This window comes from Setaria italica, chromosome III (assembly GCF_000263155.2).
Source record: "Setaria italica strain Yugu1 chromosome III, Setaria_italica_v2.0, whole genome shotgun sequence".
Lineage (NCBI taxonomy): Eukaryota > Viridiplantae > Streptophyta > Magnoliopsida > Poales > Poaceae > Setaria > Setaria italica.
In genome coordinates, this window is record NC_028452.1 from 5,193,944 (window position 1) to 5,210,822 (window position 16,879).

At 46.4% G+C, this 16,879-nt stretch overlaps 3 protein-coding genes and 1 pseudogene across 3 annotated transcripts; 3 read left to right on the forward strand and 1 right to left on the reverse strand.

The window, feature by feature from the left end:
* The first annotated feature begins 1,407 nt into the window (after positions 1-1,407).
* On the forward strand, positions 1,408-3,939 carry LOC101758620. Its single transcript, XM_004960601.2, has 2 exons — positions 1,408-1,641; positions 2,671-3,939. Exon 2 carries the CDS (start codon positions 2,781-2,783, stop codon positions 3,543-3,545), a length of 765 nt encoding a protein of 254 aa, XP_004960658.1. The 5' UTR covers positions 1,408-1,641; positions 2,671-2,780; the 3' UTR covers positions 3,546-3,939.
* A 303-nt stretch (positions 3,940-4,242) lies between these two features.
* LOC101759028 (2-hydroxy-6-oxo-6-phenylhexa-2,4-dienoate hydrolase) lies at positions 4,243-6,616 on the forward strand. Its single transcript, XM_004960602.3, has 5 exons — positions 4,243-4,470; positions 4,698-5,181; positions 5,270-5,702; positions 5,793-5,913; positions 6,111-6,616. Exons 1-5 carry the CDS (start codon positions 4,335-4,337, stop codon positions 6,323-6,325), a joined length of 1,389 nt encoding a protein of 462 aa, XP_004960659.1. The 5' UTR covers positions 4,243-4,334; the 3' UTR covers positions 6,326-6,616.
* A 272-nt stretch (positions 6,617-6,888) lies between these two features.
* On the reverse strand, positions 6,889-9,293 carry LOC101766898 (acetyltransferase NSI). The gene is made up of 4 exons (XM_004963418.3): positions 8,725-9,293; positions 7,686-7,744; positions 7,469-7,525; positions 6,889-7,326 (listed from the first exon to the last, which is right to left on the reverse strand). Exons 1-4 carry the CDS (start codon positions 9,169-9,171, stop codon positions 7,245-7,247), a joined length of 645 nt encoding a protein of 214 aa, XP_004963475.1. The 5' UTR covers positions 9,172-9,293; the 3' UTR covers positions 6,889-7,244.
* Positions 9,294-14,127: 4,834 nt separating this feature from the next.
* On the forward strand, positions 14,128-16,622 carry LOC101767305 (annotated as a pseudogene).
* The last annotated feature ends 257 nt before the right edge of the window (positions 16,623-16,879 follow it).

Below are 16,879 nucleotides of genomic sequence, written 5' to 3' on the forward strand. Positions count from 1 at the left end.
GCTCAAGCTCTTGTTCGTCTTGATTTTATAATCTTCATCTTTGGAATGTGATATGAGAAGTCACCCTCCATATGGAGTAACCCCCAAGTTTTAGGTTGAATCGAAAAATCAGTCTTCAAAAATACCCTTTAGGGGGTGGTATGTAAAAGCAACTTAAAAAAAAGGAAATAGTTCTTTTGACGTCCCTCGTCTATCGTTATAGTTTGAGTTTCGTCCCTCATGTACAAATTTGGGTATCTTCCATCCCTCAATTTTAAAATCCATTTATTTTTTTATCCCTCAACTGTTTTGAGAGTGGTTCCGTACGACGTAGTGCTAGGTCCTACATATCTAGTGGTGGATCCCACATGCTAGGTGGCTTTCTTCCTCCCCTCTCTTCCTCCTTCCCTTTGTTGAGGCGCTAGTCCGCTGGATCCCACACGAGGCGCACCTCTATGATGTCTCCACCATCTGCCAGCGCCTGCGCTACGTCCTCCTCCGCGGCATCGTACGGGAGCCCATCCATGAAGACCTTGTAGTCCATCCTCTTCCTCCTTGCCCCCTACTCATCCCCTACCTCCTCATCCTCCCCCATCACCTCATTTGATGGCCCGCCAGCTACGCCGCGGCCTCCTCATCCTCCATGATCATCTCATCCGTGGGCTCCTCCTTGCGCTCGATCACCTCCTCCACGACTTCCTCCTTGACAACCGCCTCCTCAGGTGCTCTACTAGGACTCTCTCCACCCCTCCCTCCGACACTACCTCCTAGAACGCCTCCTTGGGCTCCTCCTCGAACTCCTCCTGCGCGACGCTAAGGTCGAAGAGGAACCGCCGCGGGGCGAGTAGCGGTGAGGAGGCCATCTCCGGCGGCCGGCGGTGGCGGATGCTAGGGTTTCGCGATGGGGCCTTCTTCCCGGTAGGGCTGCTAATGTCTACTTCAGTCCCACACCCCGTCCGTCTAGTGAGCAGGCCTCAATAGTGCGATGCGAATGCGGCGCAGTGGCGGAGGCGAGCACGTGGCGAAAGAGAAAGAAAAGGGAGGAAGAAAGCTACCGGCATGTTGGATCTAGTGCCACGTCATAGGAAGCCATCTTCACAACAGCCGAGGGATAAAAATAAATGGATTTTAAAGTTGAGGGATATCAGATACATGGTTTTGCAAATGAAGGACGAAACTACGACGATAAATGAGGGACGTCAAAATGATTTTCTCAAAAAAAAAAAAACAAAGACGGGTTCCTGCCTCAATCCCGTGAAAGAGGCCCAGGTCCAGGAAAGTTTTCTTTCCCGCGGCAACGAGGTCCACGAAAGTTTTCTTTCCCGCGCGCGAGACAAAAAACCGGACGTGGGCCCTCAACCGAACCCCCGACCCATCCGCGTGCAACGGGGATAGACATTCCAAATTGAACCCGCGTGCCACCTCATTCCTTCCTTCGCACACCAAGTCCCAACCCCGACTTCCTTTTGGCCTCTTTCTCTCCCCCCCGTTTTTCGCGCCGGCGCGGAAAACACCGCGCGCCCGCCCGCCCTAGATCCATCCGCTCTCCCGTCCGTCCTCACCGGATCCTCCCCTCGCCGCCGTCCCGCCGCCCCGACCTCGGCACCCTCGCGCAGCCGGGATCCATCCAGGCGCTCGATTGACTCCTACTTCCATTCGCTGGTAAGTAAACCCTAGGTTACTGGGGGCGGGGTTTTGGTTTTGAGTCCGTCATCTGCCCGCGAATCCAAAATCTTTTCTTTCGATCTGGGTTGGATGGATGGAGGGGGTGCTCCACTCGGTCCAGCCTACCGCAGATTCGCTTGCGCGGCCGCCGCGGGCGGAGTGGCAATTTATTTCCCGATTTGTTTTTGGGGGAGAGGGGAGGTTAGCTAAACCCGAATCCGATCCAATGCCCCATCTGGGATCCGCTGTGCTATAGCATTCGCAGCTAGAATTTTGGGGTTTAGCTGAATCTGCAATTTACATGGAGCATAGCTGCATATGGGTTTGTGCCTGCCCCTGTTCTGGGGAATTTGGGGTTTATATTATGATAGCCAATGGATTTGGCTTTTGCTGGAACTGATTGTTATCTCATTATCTGAACCTGAACGCCGTGATCTCGTTTAATGTTTATGTGTGATGCAATGTCTGTATTGCTAGCGGTTGTGTGCATGTCGAGGCCTTAGCGTATAGAATTTTTTTCTTTTGGATATCCAGATGTGGATTGGGCGTTCCGTTACGAACTATATCTGTTTTAACATTTGTAACCGATGTTGATTTTTGAAAGTTTGTGGCTGGCAGAATGATAAAGGCATTCCTGTATCAGTTCAACTAGAGTGACGGGTAAACAGTTTCTTTCCTTTTTTTTGTGGAGTCTCGAGGGGGCATCCCTCAGCTAAAGAGTTTTAAATGTGCGAACAGAAAATTCCGTTATCTCAAAGGATGCAACGCTTTATTTGACTTTTGCAAGGAGTTATTAAAAGGTTAACTAACTGCTTATGGGATATGTACCTGCTGAACTTACATGTACCCTGATTAAGGAAAAACAGGCTTAAGAAACTTCTTGTTTGCTGAGCAATAAACATGTCTTTTTAACATAATGTCTAGAATATGTTTGTTACTAACATATTTTTTAAAGGCTGTGAATCTATTGCTCTGTACTATGAATTGTCTATGGTGTTAAGTTTTGTACTATCTATTTTCACGCAGGTTCTGGTACTCTGATATATATTGAATATCAGTGGTGTTTACCGAGGAAGGCAGTTCAAGCTTCACTGTTGTTTCAGCGTTTTTACTGAAATAATATTGTTTTCCGTATCATGGGATTTGAATCCGTATCACCCCTACCAGAAGACCATGCAGTGGATAAGAGTGAGGTTGAGACCTCACAAGCTATGAGCTGTGATTCAACAGTCACAGAAAAGGTGGAAAAGAGCCCGAGTGAGAAACCATTTCTGCTAGTTCTTTTGGAAAAGAAGGAAGACATAGAATCCTTTAGTACAACTTGTGATCTTGAAAATATCGCTGAGGCCATCACTCCTAGGGGAGATACACTTGAACTGTGCATCTCTAGTGAGGCTCCAGATGACAGTCTCTCATTGGGCTGTGAGACACCACGTGAAAGCATCTTTGATCCTTTTGCTCCAGGACCAGATGTGGCTGCGTGGGCACCAAAGAAGCAAGTGATTAGAGGTGCAGAAGTTCCTTCGCGCCGGAAGCTAAATTTTGATTCAGGTGACTTTCCAGTTAAAAGGTTAAGTTTTGATTGGAGTGATTCTGAAGAGGAGGATGAATATCTCCAAGTGATTCAGAAGATGATCCTTGATCTAATTATTTCAGATAGTCCTCTTGATCAACAGGAAGAATCTGAAAAGATTTTGATAGATTCAAGTCTATATGAAAGCTGCAAGACACCTGATTCAAAGCCTCTTCTTACTGGCATAGCATCCACATGCCCAGATGCACCTTTGAGGCCATCCCATAAATTGTTAAAACTCAGCCCAAGCATTTGCCGAAAGATTGACTTTGATGCAGTCAGCAATTCAGTCAGTCCAAGATCTTCAGTCGCTAAAGAAAATAATTGATGAGCCTGCCCCTCTCGGTTGACAAGTGACGAGCTGTGCATTTTGGGACTGAATAATGCATCCTGATGATGTGCCCCGGGAACAGCATTTGGTACAGTTTTTGGCTGCCTATCTCACAATCTCATGTAACAGTACCCTGTGCCATTGTGGCAACTTAGCTAACCCTGGACCTCTAGGGATGATTGCTGATGTTAGAGAAGTAGCAAGCAGTTTGAGTTATACATGTAATTTATCTTTCATTTTTTTCTTCCTTTTGTTACTGGCCTAGTGGTACCTCCTAGATTTATATGAGTTCATGTGGTCTCTGACCATGTGTTTTGTAAATCTTAATCTTAAATGACTAGTTCTGTTTAATGAAGTAAATGCACTAGTTCCTTAGTGGTTAAATTCTTTTCTTCACTCATTCAAGGTTGAGTTTCACATGGTGCGGTGCAGTGCAGTGGCAAAAATGTCCTTGATTAGTTTTATGCGAATGTGTTGTACGTGAAGCATTTCCTTTAGTTTCTACTCTCTGTCTCTATGCAAGTGTTGCCATCTGCCTATTTCACATATCTGCAACCAGCAACAGCAGAAGCATTGTACTCTATTTGTCGCTATTAGCGGGCTGCTCCCGCAAGTCAAATTCTGCGATAGCAACCCGATTATTGTTGTCATCCAAAAAATGATAATTTCTTTGAGATAATGTGCTGGTAACGCACGGCTAGTTTTCGGACCACTGGATGCGTGTCTGACTGCCGTGTGGGACAACGGGCTTCCGGCTTGCCGCAGCCGGAACAATCACTCAATCAGATGCAGATGCTTCTCTCCCCCAGCCCCCCACCCGCCGCCGCCCACCTCCCCGCCGCCGCGCCCGCCTGGACGCAGCCGCTTCGCGCGCGCCGGCTGGCCGGTGTTCCTCAAGCCTCCGCCTCCGCTGAATTTCCAGGTACACTTTCCTCTTTCTTTCTGAATCTTTTTGTTAATCTTTGGATAGAGATGCGTAAATGGGCGTCAGATGAAGACGATGTGGTTCTTCCTCGGCCAAAGTTTCTTAATTTTGCATTTCTTTTCCTCCCACCATCCGGGATGCGAATTCATCCACGAAAAGATTGGATTTTCCCTAGCAAGAACCCCAGCTGACACTGACAGTACTAAACTCCGGAGGCAATGCAGGATTCGTTCCAGACGGCGTCCAGATGCCACCCGGAAGGCGCCGCCGCCGGAGTGTGGCCGGCATCGACCAGGACGAGCTCCTCGACCCGGAGGCCCTCGCCGACCCGGACAGCAGCTTCTTCGAAATCAACGGCGTCAGGCTCCACCACAAGGTTTGCAGCCATGACGATGAGGACTCGTCCAGCGACCAATCCTCGGACGCCACCGTCTCAGAAGCTGGCCGGAGTGGAATCGGCCTTCCCATACTTCTGCTGCACGGCTTCGGTGCGTCGGTGTTCTCCTGGAGCCGCGTCATGCGGCCGCTGGCCCGCATTGCCGCTGCCAAGGTCCTTGCGTTCGACCGGCCGGCGTTTGGGCTGACGTCCAGGGCCAGCTGGTCCGGTGATGACAGCAAACCTCTCAACCCGTACTCCATGGCGTTCTCGGTCATGGCCACGTTGGCATTCATCGACTATCTCGGCGCCGAGAAGGCTGTCCTTGTCGGGTATGAAAACACAGCATGTTCTCAACTTCTGTCTGCGAGCATTGCTTTGTGTGATGAAATGAACATGTGTCGCGATCCTGTTCTTCAGGCACTCGGCTGGTTGCCTTGTGGCAGTGGATGCATACTTTGAGGCGCCGGAACGGGTCGCTGCTCTTGTGCTAGTTGCACCGGCAATATTTGCGCCGAGGAAGGGAGTGAAAGATAGTGCCACAGGGGAACAAGAAGCGCAAAAGCAGAATGTTCCCAACGATGAAAATTCACCTCCTACTCTGTTTGCTAGGATCTGGGGTGCGTTTCTCAAGCTATGCAAGCACATTGCAGGGCTTGTTTCCAAGATGATGATGGTGATAAGAGACGTACTTCGATCTCTGTATGTTAAAGCTCTTGTTGCTTTTCTTCGGTCATCATTGGGCGCTATGCTGGTAAGATGGGTCATGGACAAATTTGGAATACTAGGCGTCCGTAATGCGTGGTATGACCCAAGTAAAGTAACTGATCACGTCATACAAGGGTACACGAAGGTGAGATTCCACACCACAATTCAGAAAACTCTCAATTGTCAAATACTTCAGCATGGTGTAATTTACACAAACCCTTCTGGGACTTTTCAGCCACTAAGATCCAGGGGTTGGGAGACTGCTCTTCTGGAGCACACCATATCCATGATCATAGATTCTGCATCAGCGACAAGAGTACCGGTTTCAAAGAGGCTTTCTGAGATCTCTTGCCCAGGTTATTCTTTTAATTTTCTGAGGCTATACAGTTAAGAGAAACTAGGTCTACTACTTTACTAAAATCTTTGGCAGTGTATTTTTAGAAGGAAATGTTTTGCAATTTTTTTAGAAAAAAGGCTTTGGAGTAATGTAATATGAGATTTATAAACAACCCAATCCTGAATCCTGAAAAGTGTATTCGTCTTACCATTGCAGTGCTAGTGGTGACCGGTGATACTGACCGCATTGTCCCTGCTTGGAATGCTGAGCGTGTGGCACATGCTATACCTGGAGCAAGGTTTGAGGTGATCAAGGGTTGTGGTCACTTGCCCCAGGAGGAAAGACCTGAAGAATTCCTGTCGGTTGTTGAAAGGTTTCTACGGACGGTGTTCGGAACTCCAAATGAACGTGTGTTCCAAGCAGCTGTATGATGAACCATGTATGATCCATACATGCACACACATAGATTTGCAGATTTGAGATAAGAAGAGTAATTACAGTGAAACAAGAGAACTGAAGATGGGTCAGCTCTAATTGTGGGAATTTTTTTTGAAAAGAATTGTGGGAAATTTAGCGGTCCAATTGGAATTTATTGCATTGTAAGGTTTGTAGAATTGCTTATTTGTACAAGTATCAACCTTCCTGCGATCTTGTGTATATAGTTGGAAATGTACATTACATCTCCCTTGATTAAGGAATCTCATTGGTTCATCCTTCTACCATTGTTGATTGAAGCCACACCTTAGAGCAAATGCAAGGCCAATAAGGACTTATTTTGATTGGGTTCTGAATCCTGATCCAAATCATCAATAATAGAGAAGCAAAATTGAATCAAATCCCAAAATTTTTGTCGAATCTAATTCCAAAAGTTTTCGTGAGGAGCTCTTCATCTAAACACCCACAATACACAAAAACCAGGAACATATAAGAGCTCAAAGTTCCCTTCCTGTGATGTACTTTGCTCAAGCATATTTGCGAACAGCTGCCAAAGATAGTCCTAAATCTTGTTAAAGTAGTAAAATATTTGAATCAGTAGAAACATTCATGATATGTATATGTATGTCTCTAATTACAATGAATTTTACAGTCAGCAGCAATTAGAAAATTCAGATGTTGGTCTGAACACTGAAAAATGCCTGTCTCGCACACGCACTAATACAACGCACAAAGGCTTCTCCAAACTCATCTTGTGGTTACTCCCTCCAATAAGTGAGCAAACTGAGATCACTGATATCTCATGACTTGCTGGAGTGGTGTTTTCAAACAGTACTAGTAAACAACTAAACATCAACAGACAAACCATCATGTCAACCAGGTCATCGTGCCAATTGGTGATTTTCTGTATGAACTCTATTTGTGCACGTTTCTAGTATACAGCATTGTTGTTGAACCCATCATATCATCACCAAAACCACAAGCTTCAAAAAAAGGCCTGCAAAAGGCACCATGAAATAAATAGTGAAGATTAAGCGACCCACATCTTCACATTTACTGATAATGATATGGCATTAAAGAGGCAAAAGAAAAACAATCAAACTCATGTGAATCTACCAATTTAGATGAAAATGCCGTACCTCTCCTTTTCTGTACATAATGCAGAAATGTCATATATACCTCTGCTATGAAGTACCCTGAAAATTTTCCAGCAAAGGACATATAGATGAAACTCCAATTTTGGGCCAGAAATCAATCTATTACAGGTTACAAGTGTTTTTACTGATCAGTGAAGCATTTCACATCGCATGTGTTTGCCTGTTGTAACAATTTTTGTGGTAAATCCAAGCAAATTACCTTGTAATTTTGTCCACTATTTTTTGGCCAATTCCTCTCCTCTGTAGTGATGGATGAACCTGTAAGTCACTGAAGATAGTCATATGAGCACATGCAACAGGCTCTAAGTTTTCCCTTTTCAGGAATAGAAGTAGGAGATATCAAAGCAAGGTTGCTGTGTATCGACTGGACTGCACTCGAACACAAACATTACACACTTTGATGCTCAGTATTCCATTCTAATCCACTCAAGCTTTCAAACACACTTGGCAAGTCGTACTGAATGCTACAAATAAACTTTCAGCACAAATGTACAAGCACACACAGTTGGTTCATTTGTACAAGATAACAGACAGTTGACATATCAGCACAAAAAGAAGTGCATCACAGCATCAGCACTGTAAGAAGTACATGCTATTCCAGTGTTCCCAATGAACGCAGAAAGTTTATTCTTCTGTACTTCTTTTTCCAGTCAATAGGCCTAACCCGAATTGCAGTGAAAATCTCTGCAGTACTATTAAATTGCGACAAAACCAATGTTTCATTCTATCTGCAATGCAATAGAGCGGGGGAGACTAAGAAACTGCAGTTGTGCATTCTTAGTTGGGTTAATAGATGAAATATGCCTGCCATGTCTGGGGCTCTGGACCGTGAGGTTCAAGGAGCAAATCGTCCTGCAACTCCATCGTGTCAAGGACGACTTTAGACCAATACTTATACATCTTTGTTCATATTTTTCCTTTTGAGTAATGAAATGCTGTGGGGAACTCCCCCACAGTTTTATGGTAAAAAAAATGCCTGCCATCCCAAGGTATCAGTTCGATCAATCAAATCCATTCTCTAGCATCCACCATCCATCAGAAACTAATGACTATCCAGAATGTCTTCATGAATTCCAAAAGACTCAGAATCTTTGCAAGAAGTGTAAGATGAAAAATATCTTATTGCCTATCAGGTCTGATCAAGAATGGAATAGAAAAGGAGGGGCTTCACAAGTTCCCGCACACGGAATCAGGGAGCGTCACCATAGCCAATTTCACTGCTAGAGAGAGAAGATTACCACGACGTCATGAACGGAGGCGGTGAGCCCGAGGTCGGAGACGGCGCGCCCAAATCCAACGAGCCGCTGCTCCCCCTGCCGCGCTAGGCCGAGGTCCAAGCCAAACCTCTGCCCCTCCTCCTCCCCGGCGTCGGCCAAGTACCTGGCGCCGCAGAAGACAGACACGACGATGAAGCTGTGCGCCAGCGCCGTGCGGAGCTTGCCAAGGTCAACCGGCTCGATGGCGGAGGCCGGCGTCGCCGGCGAGAGGCGTAGGGCACAGGAGTGGGCGCAGGCGAGCATGAGGGACTGAAGGTGGGTCGGGTCGACGAGGGCCGGGTCCATGGAGATGGAAATGGGCGGCGGGGCGCGGGCTCTGGGGTTGATGGGTTTCGGGCCGGAGGGGGTCGGGGTCGGGGAGAAGAGGGCGAGGGTGGTGAGGCGCGCGACCTTGGCAGAGGCGGCCATGGCGGGCAGGTGGTTCGCCGGGCGAATGGGGGCGCGGCTGGGCTGACGATAACGAGGAAGCGGTCTTCTGTTGGCGAATGGCGGCCTCTGAAGTCCGAACTCTGAAGCAGGCTGCAGAGAGAGCCGTCTCTGACGAGAGCAGTGAATGTTTAATGAGTACTTCTTACCTAAATATTAGGACTTTTAAATTTTTTACCATGAATTAACCAGGAATGAAAAGTGAAATTTTTACCTGATTCCGTGTGCGGGAATCTGTATGGAGAAGTCCTTCGTTTGCAATGAATTTTACAATGTTTGGAATCAAAACTCCTTCGTTTGGATGGAAGTGGGTTTATTCTGGAGCCTCCAAATATGTAATTTTTTTGTCGCCCAAATGACTTCGAACCAGTTTGACAGGGTCCAGCTCCTTCTAAAATAAGAAGAGATGGAGGAGCCAATTTTTTTTAGCAGTTGGTTCACCTTCTGATTGGTCAGCTCTTGATTCGATCGACCACGGTCAAGCAAACCATTTCGACCGCATCAGTGCATCGCGCACCAGTTCTTGACATTTTGCACACCCAAAAGGCCAAAACTCTTCCCTTCAGCAGAGCCACCACCATGGCCACGCGGCGGCCCACGCCCCACCGCTTCTCTCCCCACATCGCCGGCGTCGCCGCCACCTTTCTCCTCGTCGCCCTCCATATGCGCCCCAGCTTTGGTCAAGAGGAACCGCCGCCGTGGCTTCTGTGCGGCTCCGACGACAGCCGCAACTACACGGCGAACAGCCCCTACGAAGCCAACATCAACCGGCTCGCCGCCACGCTCCCCAAGAACGCCTCCTCCAGCCCCGTCCTCTACGCCAGCGACAGCGCCGGCTCCATCCCGGATCGCGTTTACGCCCTCGCTGCCTGCCGCGGCGACGCCAACGCCTCCGCCTGCGAGCGCTGCGTCGCCGCCGCCTTTCCCGGCGCGCGGCGGGGGTGCTCGCTCGCCAAGGACGTCTTGATCTTCTACGACCTCTGCCAGCTCCGCTTCTCCAACCGGATGTTCTTCCTAGACCAAGACAACTTCGTCACCACGAGGTACGTCGTGGGCGCTCCGATAAGCGATCCGGCCGCGGGCGCGTTCGACGCCGCCGTGCGCCTGCTGGTGAACGCCACCGCCGACTACGCCGCCGGGAGCTCGTCCAGGAGGTTCGCCACGGGGGAGGTGGGCTTCGGTAACAAGAGCACCAGTGATAATCCCAGGATTTACGCTGAATATGACAGGACTAATCCAAACACCCCCTAAGCTGAATCGAGAACCCTCTTGATTTATTAATATTTCCAGTATAACTAAATACTAACAATGCTCTTATTGCTCTTGTTCGGTGTTCTTGCCGTCTCTCGACTGTTGGACAAGTTGGCTACTTGATAAAGTTTCAGTCTAAGCGTGTCTGGGGGCTGTTCGGATTGCAGCTGGCCAGAGCTGCCTGGCAGTGCTACCCAACGTCCAATTTTGGTAGCCTCAGGCTGAGATCGCGACTGTAATTAAAAGCTATAACAAATGAGAAAATCTCATAATCTACAACTAAAGGTATGTCTGCCCCAAACAAAACGTCTAAAAAGAGAATACAGAAGTCTGGTCGGATAGAACAAAACGCCTAAAAAGAGAATACAGAAGTGTCTGGTCGGATAGGGTTCCTGAGCGTCACCGGAAAAGCTACTCTGTGTAACAACCATGATATGCCCTCCTTTTGGTTCGTGCACCTCATAAATGCCTTGCAAATATGTATTATTTGGTTGGTGCACCTCCGAGAAGAGATATCATTTACTTTAAAAAGTGAAAAAAGCTCCCATGATAATACAATAAATAAGAGAACTGCTACAATGACAACAACAAATCAATACCAAGCAACCACCAAACATCCAAACTGCTACTCCCAACACCATGCCTTTGAACCAGAGGCCGAAACAATTCGATCTGTAGGGTTATATGATGCTTAGAATCGTTCCATTATCTGTGGTTGTATGAGTATAGAACTTTTATAGGGGTTATGGCATTCTGTTTTGAATGCCCAATGAAAATGGTGTTTTGTACTTTTTATATATGGCTGTGTTTAGCTAAAACTTGTGGTTCAACTATTTTTGCAGTCATTTACCTATCATGGCTCAAGTTGTTCAAAGTCCCCATCTAGGTAATTTCTGTTGTATCTTTTATTACTTATTTTTTCAAAGTTTCTGTGGATCGTATGTGATGAGTGTTTACTCTACATTCATTTTCAGTCATGTCATCGTATATGGTCTATGATCAGTATGTTATGCTCGAAGGCAATAGGAACCCTGTGATTTTTTATGATGATGGCACTTCATTGGATTCATTCAAGTCAAGTAATAGGATGGTCATTCCAGCTGTTAGGACCACAATAATGATTGACCAGCCTCAAATTTACATCCTCCCAGGTGAGTTGGATCTTCTAGCATCATACAATGTTGCCATGAAGATAAGCAAGATGTTGGCACGCTCTTTTATAATGGAGTTGAGGCAGATTGAGGCTGAGGGGAAGTGTCTTGCTGCACTTGCAGAACATCATGACTATGTCAAGTTCAAAATTTCTAAACATCTATTCCATACTATCTTGCTAGGCCTAACTAATATACAAGTAAATATTATTTTTGTATTCGTCTTTTGATTAAGCATTGATTATTTTATTTTATATTTATGAGAGAGGGTGTCTTATGAAACTCCTGATGATGAAGATGATGACATCGAAAGTTATTTTTTCTGAACATTTAAGTACTGTTATCCTAGCTAGATTTCCATTTCTATGCATAGTTGACCCAACAATGATGATTTTACTTTTAGGGTACTCTTTGACGATGAAGTTGGTGATAACTACGGTTTAGTTGACCACTTGATTTCGTAGTTGCACTAGAACCAATGTCATCTTTTGTGTAAACTAACCAATTGTGCATGCAAGACAAACCGTGAGCTTAGTTTGGTCGATGTTGATGAAGCACTTGTGAACTGTCAGGTTTTGTAAAAAGAGTTGTCGATTGACCTATAGGCTATGAACGCTCATTGCAGCAATGCACAAATTTATGAGTCAAGTTTAGTTAAGCCATCTTTTAAGCTCACCCTTTTGTTGTGTGACGTTCTTAAACAAGTGGATATTTTAGTTTGATGTGAAGGTTCTACATGGTTCTACATGGTGCTGATTTTTACCCTTGATTTTCTACATGGTTCTACATGGATATTTTTACAATTTTGGTGTTTTCTATCACTTGATTTTTACCCTTAATCTCTTCAACCTTTTTGGTGAGCACCACGAGAGATGGGTGGGTACCAAGTTACGTTGGGTAATGGCCATGGATTTATTGATGAGGTTATCGTGAGAGATGGGTTTAATGATAAGGTTACTGGGCAGGCAGATTAGGCTCGCAGTCACAATGATGGGGGAGGTTAGCACGAGCGCAGGAAGGTGATGTAGCGGTTAAACACTTGTAGGGGAGAACTAGGAGCAAGGGCCTCTCTCCCTATTGAATGTACTTAGTCGATACGGAGTAGGTTGTATTAGTTTGATACTGATAATTTGTTATGAAACATAAATTCCATCCTTAACTTGCCTAATAACTACAAAAAATTTCAGCAATAACCAAACAAACCAAAATATCTATCTAAACCTAGATGTTGTTTGGTTCTCTAAAATGTAACGTAATTTTATTACAAAGGGTAAGTCTTATTGTTACATCTATTTGTTTGCAACAGTCGATAATCTGGTAACGCGTAATTAGATCCCGAACCAGTACGTGCCCAATACCGCTCCTCAACCACCCTAATAAAAAAAATCTGATTGCAGTACGTGCCGGGGATGCAATAGCGTTACATTAGTAAACCAAACAAAGACAGAATTAGAGTGCAATCTGATTACATTTTCATTTACGTTACCGCTCGCCGAACTAAACACATCAGAGTGACGAAACTTTAACTCCAGGAGCAGGGGACTCCGCTGTAGCGGGCCCAGCCCAAGCCTGCACTATCACAAAGCCCACCTCCTTCTCCCCCACATCGGGCTACTCTGTGTTCAGTACAGCCCTGCAGATCGGCCGATGGTGTCATCTGTAAACGTCATGCTTGGCAGCGACACGTTGTCGCTCCAGGTCCCGTCAAAGCCAACATTTTGCATCCCGGAGATGGAAGATCACTCGTACCTTTACTCGGATGCCTATAAAAGGGCGATGAAGCTGCAGTCCACTGACAAGTCGAAGGCTCCAATGTCGCCAAGGTGACGCTCACAGATCTTGTGCAGTCCACTGACAAGTCGAAGGCTCCAATGTCGCCGAGGTGACGCTCACAGATCTTGTACCGAGATGAGTCTTTGAAGGCAAGCAGCCCGTCGAATACTTTACTTGACAAATAAATCTCCTGGTGGCAGGAGAAACCCTACCCCATGATGAGTTTGTGCTTTCGGAATTTAAATGTTTTTTTCTTACAGGGCTTGTAGGAGCGTATATATGTCCCTTTTCTTGTAAGAATAATTTTAGCAATCTATAGTGTAATGATTGCTCGAGGGTAGAATTTCGAATTATCAGGTTCAAATACCCTTTCTCTCCCTTTATTATGTATTTATACATTATTGTTATTATGAGAATTGGTTACTGTGTATGCCGACAACATGTGCACTGACTATATATTTGCGTGGCTTCTGCAAGTTACTGGCAACACCTCATGCTCCCGTCTTCGGACAGAAGAAAGGTACAGAGAGAGGCAGGCATTTCTGGCACAGGCCTGCCTCACTGAACATGAATTTTTCACGTATACATGATTTACATGGATCATTTTTGCGCACTTGAAGCTCGAAGAAGCAGCCTTTAGGCCACCATTGTCGAGTCAAGCCAACCATTATCTTCCGTCCACGCCCGACGCATCACGCCCTTGTTCTTGATTGATATATTAAGCACGCGAAACTGTTCCCTTGAGCACGGAGCACCCACCACCATGGGCACGCGGCGGCCCACGCGCTACTGCTTTTCTTCCCACATCGCCGGCGTTGCCGCGGCCTTGATCCTCGCTGCCCTCCATGCGCCGCCGCCGCCCATCCTTGCTCAAGAGCAACTGCCTCCGTGGCTATTGTGCGGTCCCGCTCCTGCCAGCAGCAAGTGTAAGGCGAACGGCAGCTACCAAGCCAACATCAACCAGCTCTCCGCCACCCTCCCAAAGAACACCTCCTCCAGCCCTGTCCTCTAAGCCACGGGCAGCGCCGGCTCCTCCGCCCCGGACGTCGTCTACGCGCTCGCCCTCTGCCGCGGCGACGCCAACGCCTCCGCCTGCGAGGGCTGCGTCGCCGCTGCCTTCGCCGGCGCGCAGGGAGGGTGCCCGCTCTACAAGGACGTCATGGTCTTGTACGACCTCTGCCAGCTCCGCTTCTCCAACCGCAACTTCTCCCTCGATGACGACTACATCGTGAGCACGCCGCCGGCGGAGGCGTTCGATGCCGCTGTCCGCCTGCTTGTCAACGCCACCGCCAACTACGCAGCTGAGAACTCATCCAGGAGATTCGGCACTGGAGAGGAGGGGTTCGACAAGAAGAGCAGGATCTACGCGCTGGCGCAGTGCACGCCGGACAAGACGGCGGACGTCTGCCGGACATGTCTTACCACAATTGCTAATCAGCTGCCGACGTATTTCGGTGGGTTTAATGGTGGGGTAATTTTTGGGGCCTGGTGCAGCTTCCGCTACGAGCTTGATCCTTTCTTCTCTGGCCGCCCGCTGCTGCAGCTTCCGGCGTTCGTTTGGACGCCGCCTCCGCCTCCGCCTGCACCTGCGCTACCGGCGATCACAAGTCAAGGTAATGCTTGGGATGTACCATGATTTAGTGCTTATACTCGGTAACAAACTTTGGTAACTTATTAGTTTTGTACCAGTCTCAACTTACAATTTTGTTCTTTTCGATACCTTTTTAGGATTTAGTTATTTTCTTATAGGTACACTAATCTAAATGTTTGATTAAAAGTACCTTTTTATTGGAAGGTATAGAAGAAATCTACAAAATTTATGTGTTGAAGCATATGCATGTTTTAATCTATTCAGATTAAGATAAAGCTTTTCGCAAATAAAAGATAAAAGATCTACCCCTCTGTCCAAAAAGAATGATTTTCTATCTAAATTATGCATGCATAAGATTTAAATCCTAGAACGTGATTCTTTTTGAGAAAAAGTTTGAAGGTCAAAATATTATTCTTTTTAGGATGGAGGGAGTATTTTCTAATACTTGTCCATACAAAATTACTTGCATTTATTTTTCAGACAAATCAAGAAATAAGACAGGTACGGTACTCTTAGCAATTTTGATACCTAGTACAATTGCTGCAATGTTGGCCATATCCGTCATATGTTTTTGGATAAGGAGGAGAAGATCAGCAGCACAATCTGTTCGACTTTGTAAGTCCACTCAACCTTTTCAAAGTATGAAATAGTAGCTAGTCAATTAATGAATTCAGTAGGCATACCAGCAGCCAAAGGGTGACTCTCTTAGTATAGATTTCTTTACCTGAATTTGATTCTTGTAAACCATTTGGTTCAAAGCTCATATAGTCTTACTTTGCATGATTGTGTGCTCGTCTTTCAATAGACACAACTAGTTCAGATGGTATTCAAGGAGCCGATGAGCTTCTCCTTGATCTGCCAGTATTGCGAGTTGCTACATAAGACTTTGCTGCATGCAAAATGCTTGGTAAAGGAGGATTTGGTGTGGCTTATAAGGTACAACAATGTTAATGCACATCTGAATCACAGATTCCAAGAGAAACAAAGAGCTAGATTGCGCAACAAGATTCAAGATTATCGATGGAATTGCTAGAGGCTTACAATATCTCCATGAAGATTCTCAGCTGAAGATAGTTCACCGGGACCTGAAAGCAAGCAACATTCTGTTGGACTCCAATTACGTACCAAAGATCTCCGACTTCGGTTGGTGGAGATCAATCAAAATATGTCACTCTTCGTGTCGCCGGGACATAGTAAGCTAGCACTTTCTCCTTAACAACATTTATCAAGAAAATAGAGATCACCGTGAAGTTATGCTCCTGTCACAGTGGGTACATGGCTCCAGAATACGCCATGCGTGGTCTGTATTCAGTCAAGTCGGACGTGTTCAGCTTCGGTGTTTTGGTTTTAGAAATTGTCACCGGAAGAAGAAATGGTGGTTCCTATAACACCGAGCAAGACATTGATCTCATAAACACTGTACGTACTCCAAGACCCATTGCAAATTCTGATCCTAATGCAGCTAAATTCTTATCACAACACTCAAATGAACCATGGGAAATGTCATGGACTTGGTGGATCCATCGTTGAGCGAGCACCCTCCCACCGAGCAGATGCTGAAGTGCATCCACATCCAGGCCGACCATATCATGGGTGAACGTCATGTTCAGCAGCCGCTCGGCGTTCTTCACTCAGGAGGTCACCGTCGATTCCGGTTGCGCCGATGATTCTTCAGGATTGACGACGATGCACTCCACCATCGACGACGCATCAATCCAAGAGTTGTCGCCCACATGAGCCTCGACACACTTAAACGACGAGGATGGTTGTTGCTGAACTGTCTCTGAAATGCCACCCAACTCTTTCCTTTCTGTCTTATTGACTTATTGTTGCCTCACCTCCTGCCTACAGTTGGAACTCTTTCCTATTCCTATCGTCCAAAAGTTTGAATTGCAAACCTGTTAGTGAGTGAGTAGTGGCATGC

Bases quoted from the DNA above. Each gene is read 5' to 3' on its own strand.
- LOC101758620 (XM_004960601.2), top strand. From the start codon at position 2,781: ATGGGATTTGAATCCGTATCACCCCTACCAGAAGACCATGCAGTGGAT.
- LOC101759028 (XM_004960602.3), top strand. From the start codon at position 4,335: ATGCAGATGCTTCTCTCCCCCAGCCCCCCACCCGCCGCCGCCCACCTC. The intron at 4,471-4,697 runs GTACACTTTCCT...GAGGCAATGCAG, and splicing joins CGCCTCCGCTGAATTTCCAG to GATTCGTTCCAGACGGCGTC. The intron at 5,914-6,110 runs GTTATTCTTTTA...TTACCATTGCAG, and splicing joins TTCTGAGATCTCTTGCCCAG to TGCTAGTGGTGACCGGTGAT.
- LOC101766898 (XM_004963418.3), bottom strand. From the start codon at position 9,171: ATGGCCGCCTCTGCCAAGGTCGCGCGCCTCACCACCCTCGCCCTCTTC. The intron at 7,526-7,685 runs GTAATTTGCTTG...GAAAATTTTCAG, and splicing joins ATAGTGGACAAAATTACAAG to GGTACTTCATAGCAGAGGTA. The intron at 7,327-7,468 runs GTACGGCATTTT...TGCCTTTTGCAG, and splicing joins TTATGTACAGAAAAGGAGAG to GCCTTTTTTTGAAGCTTGTG.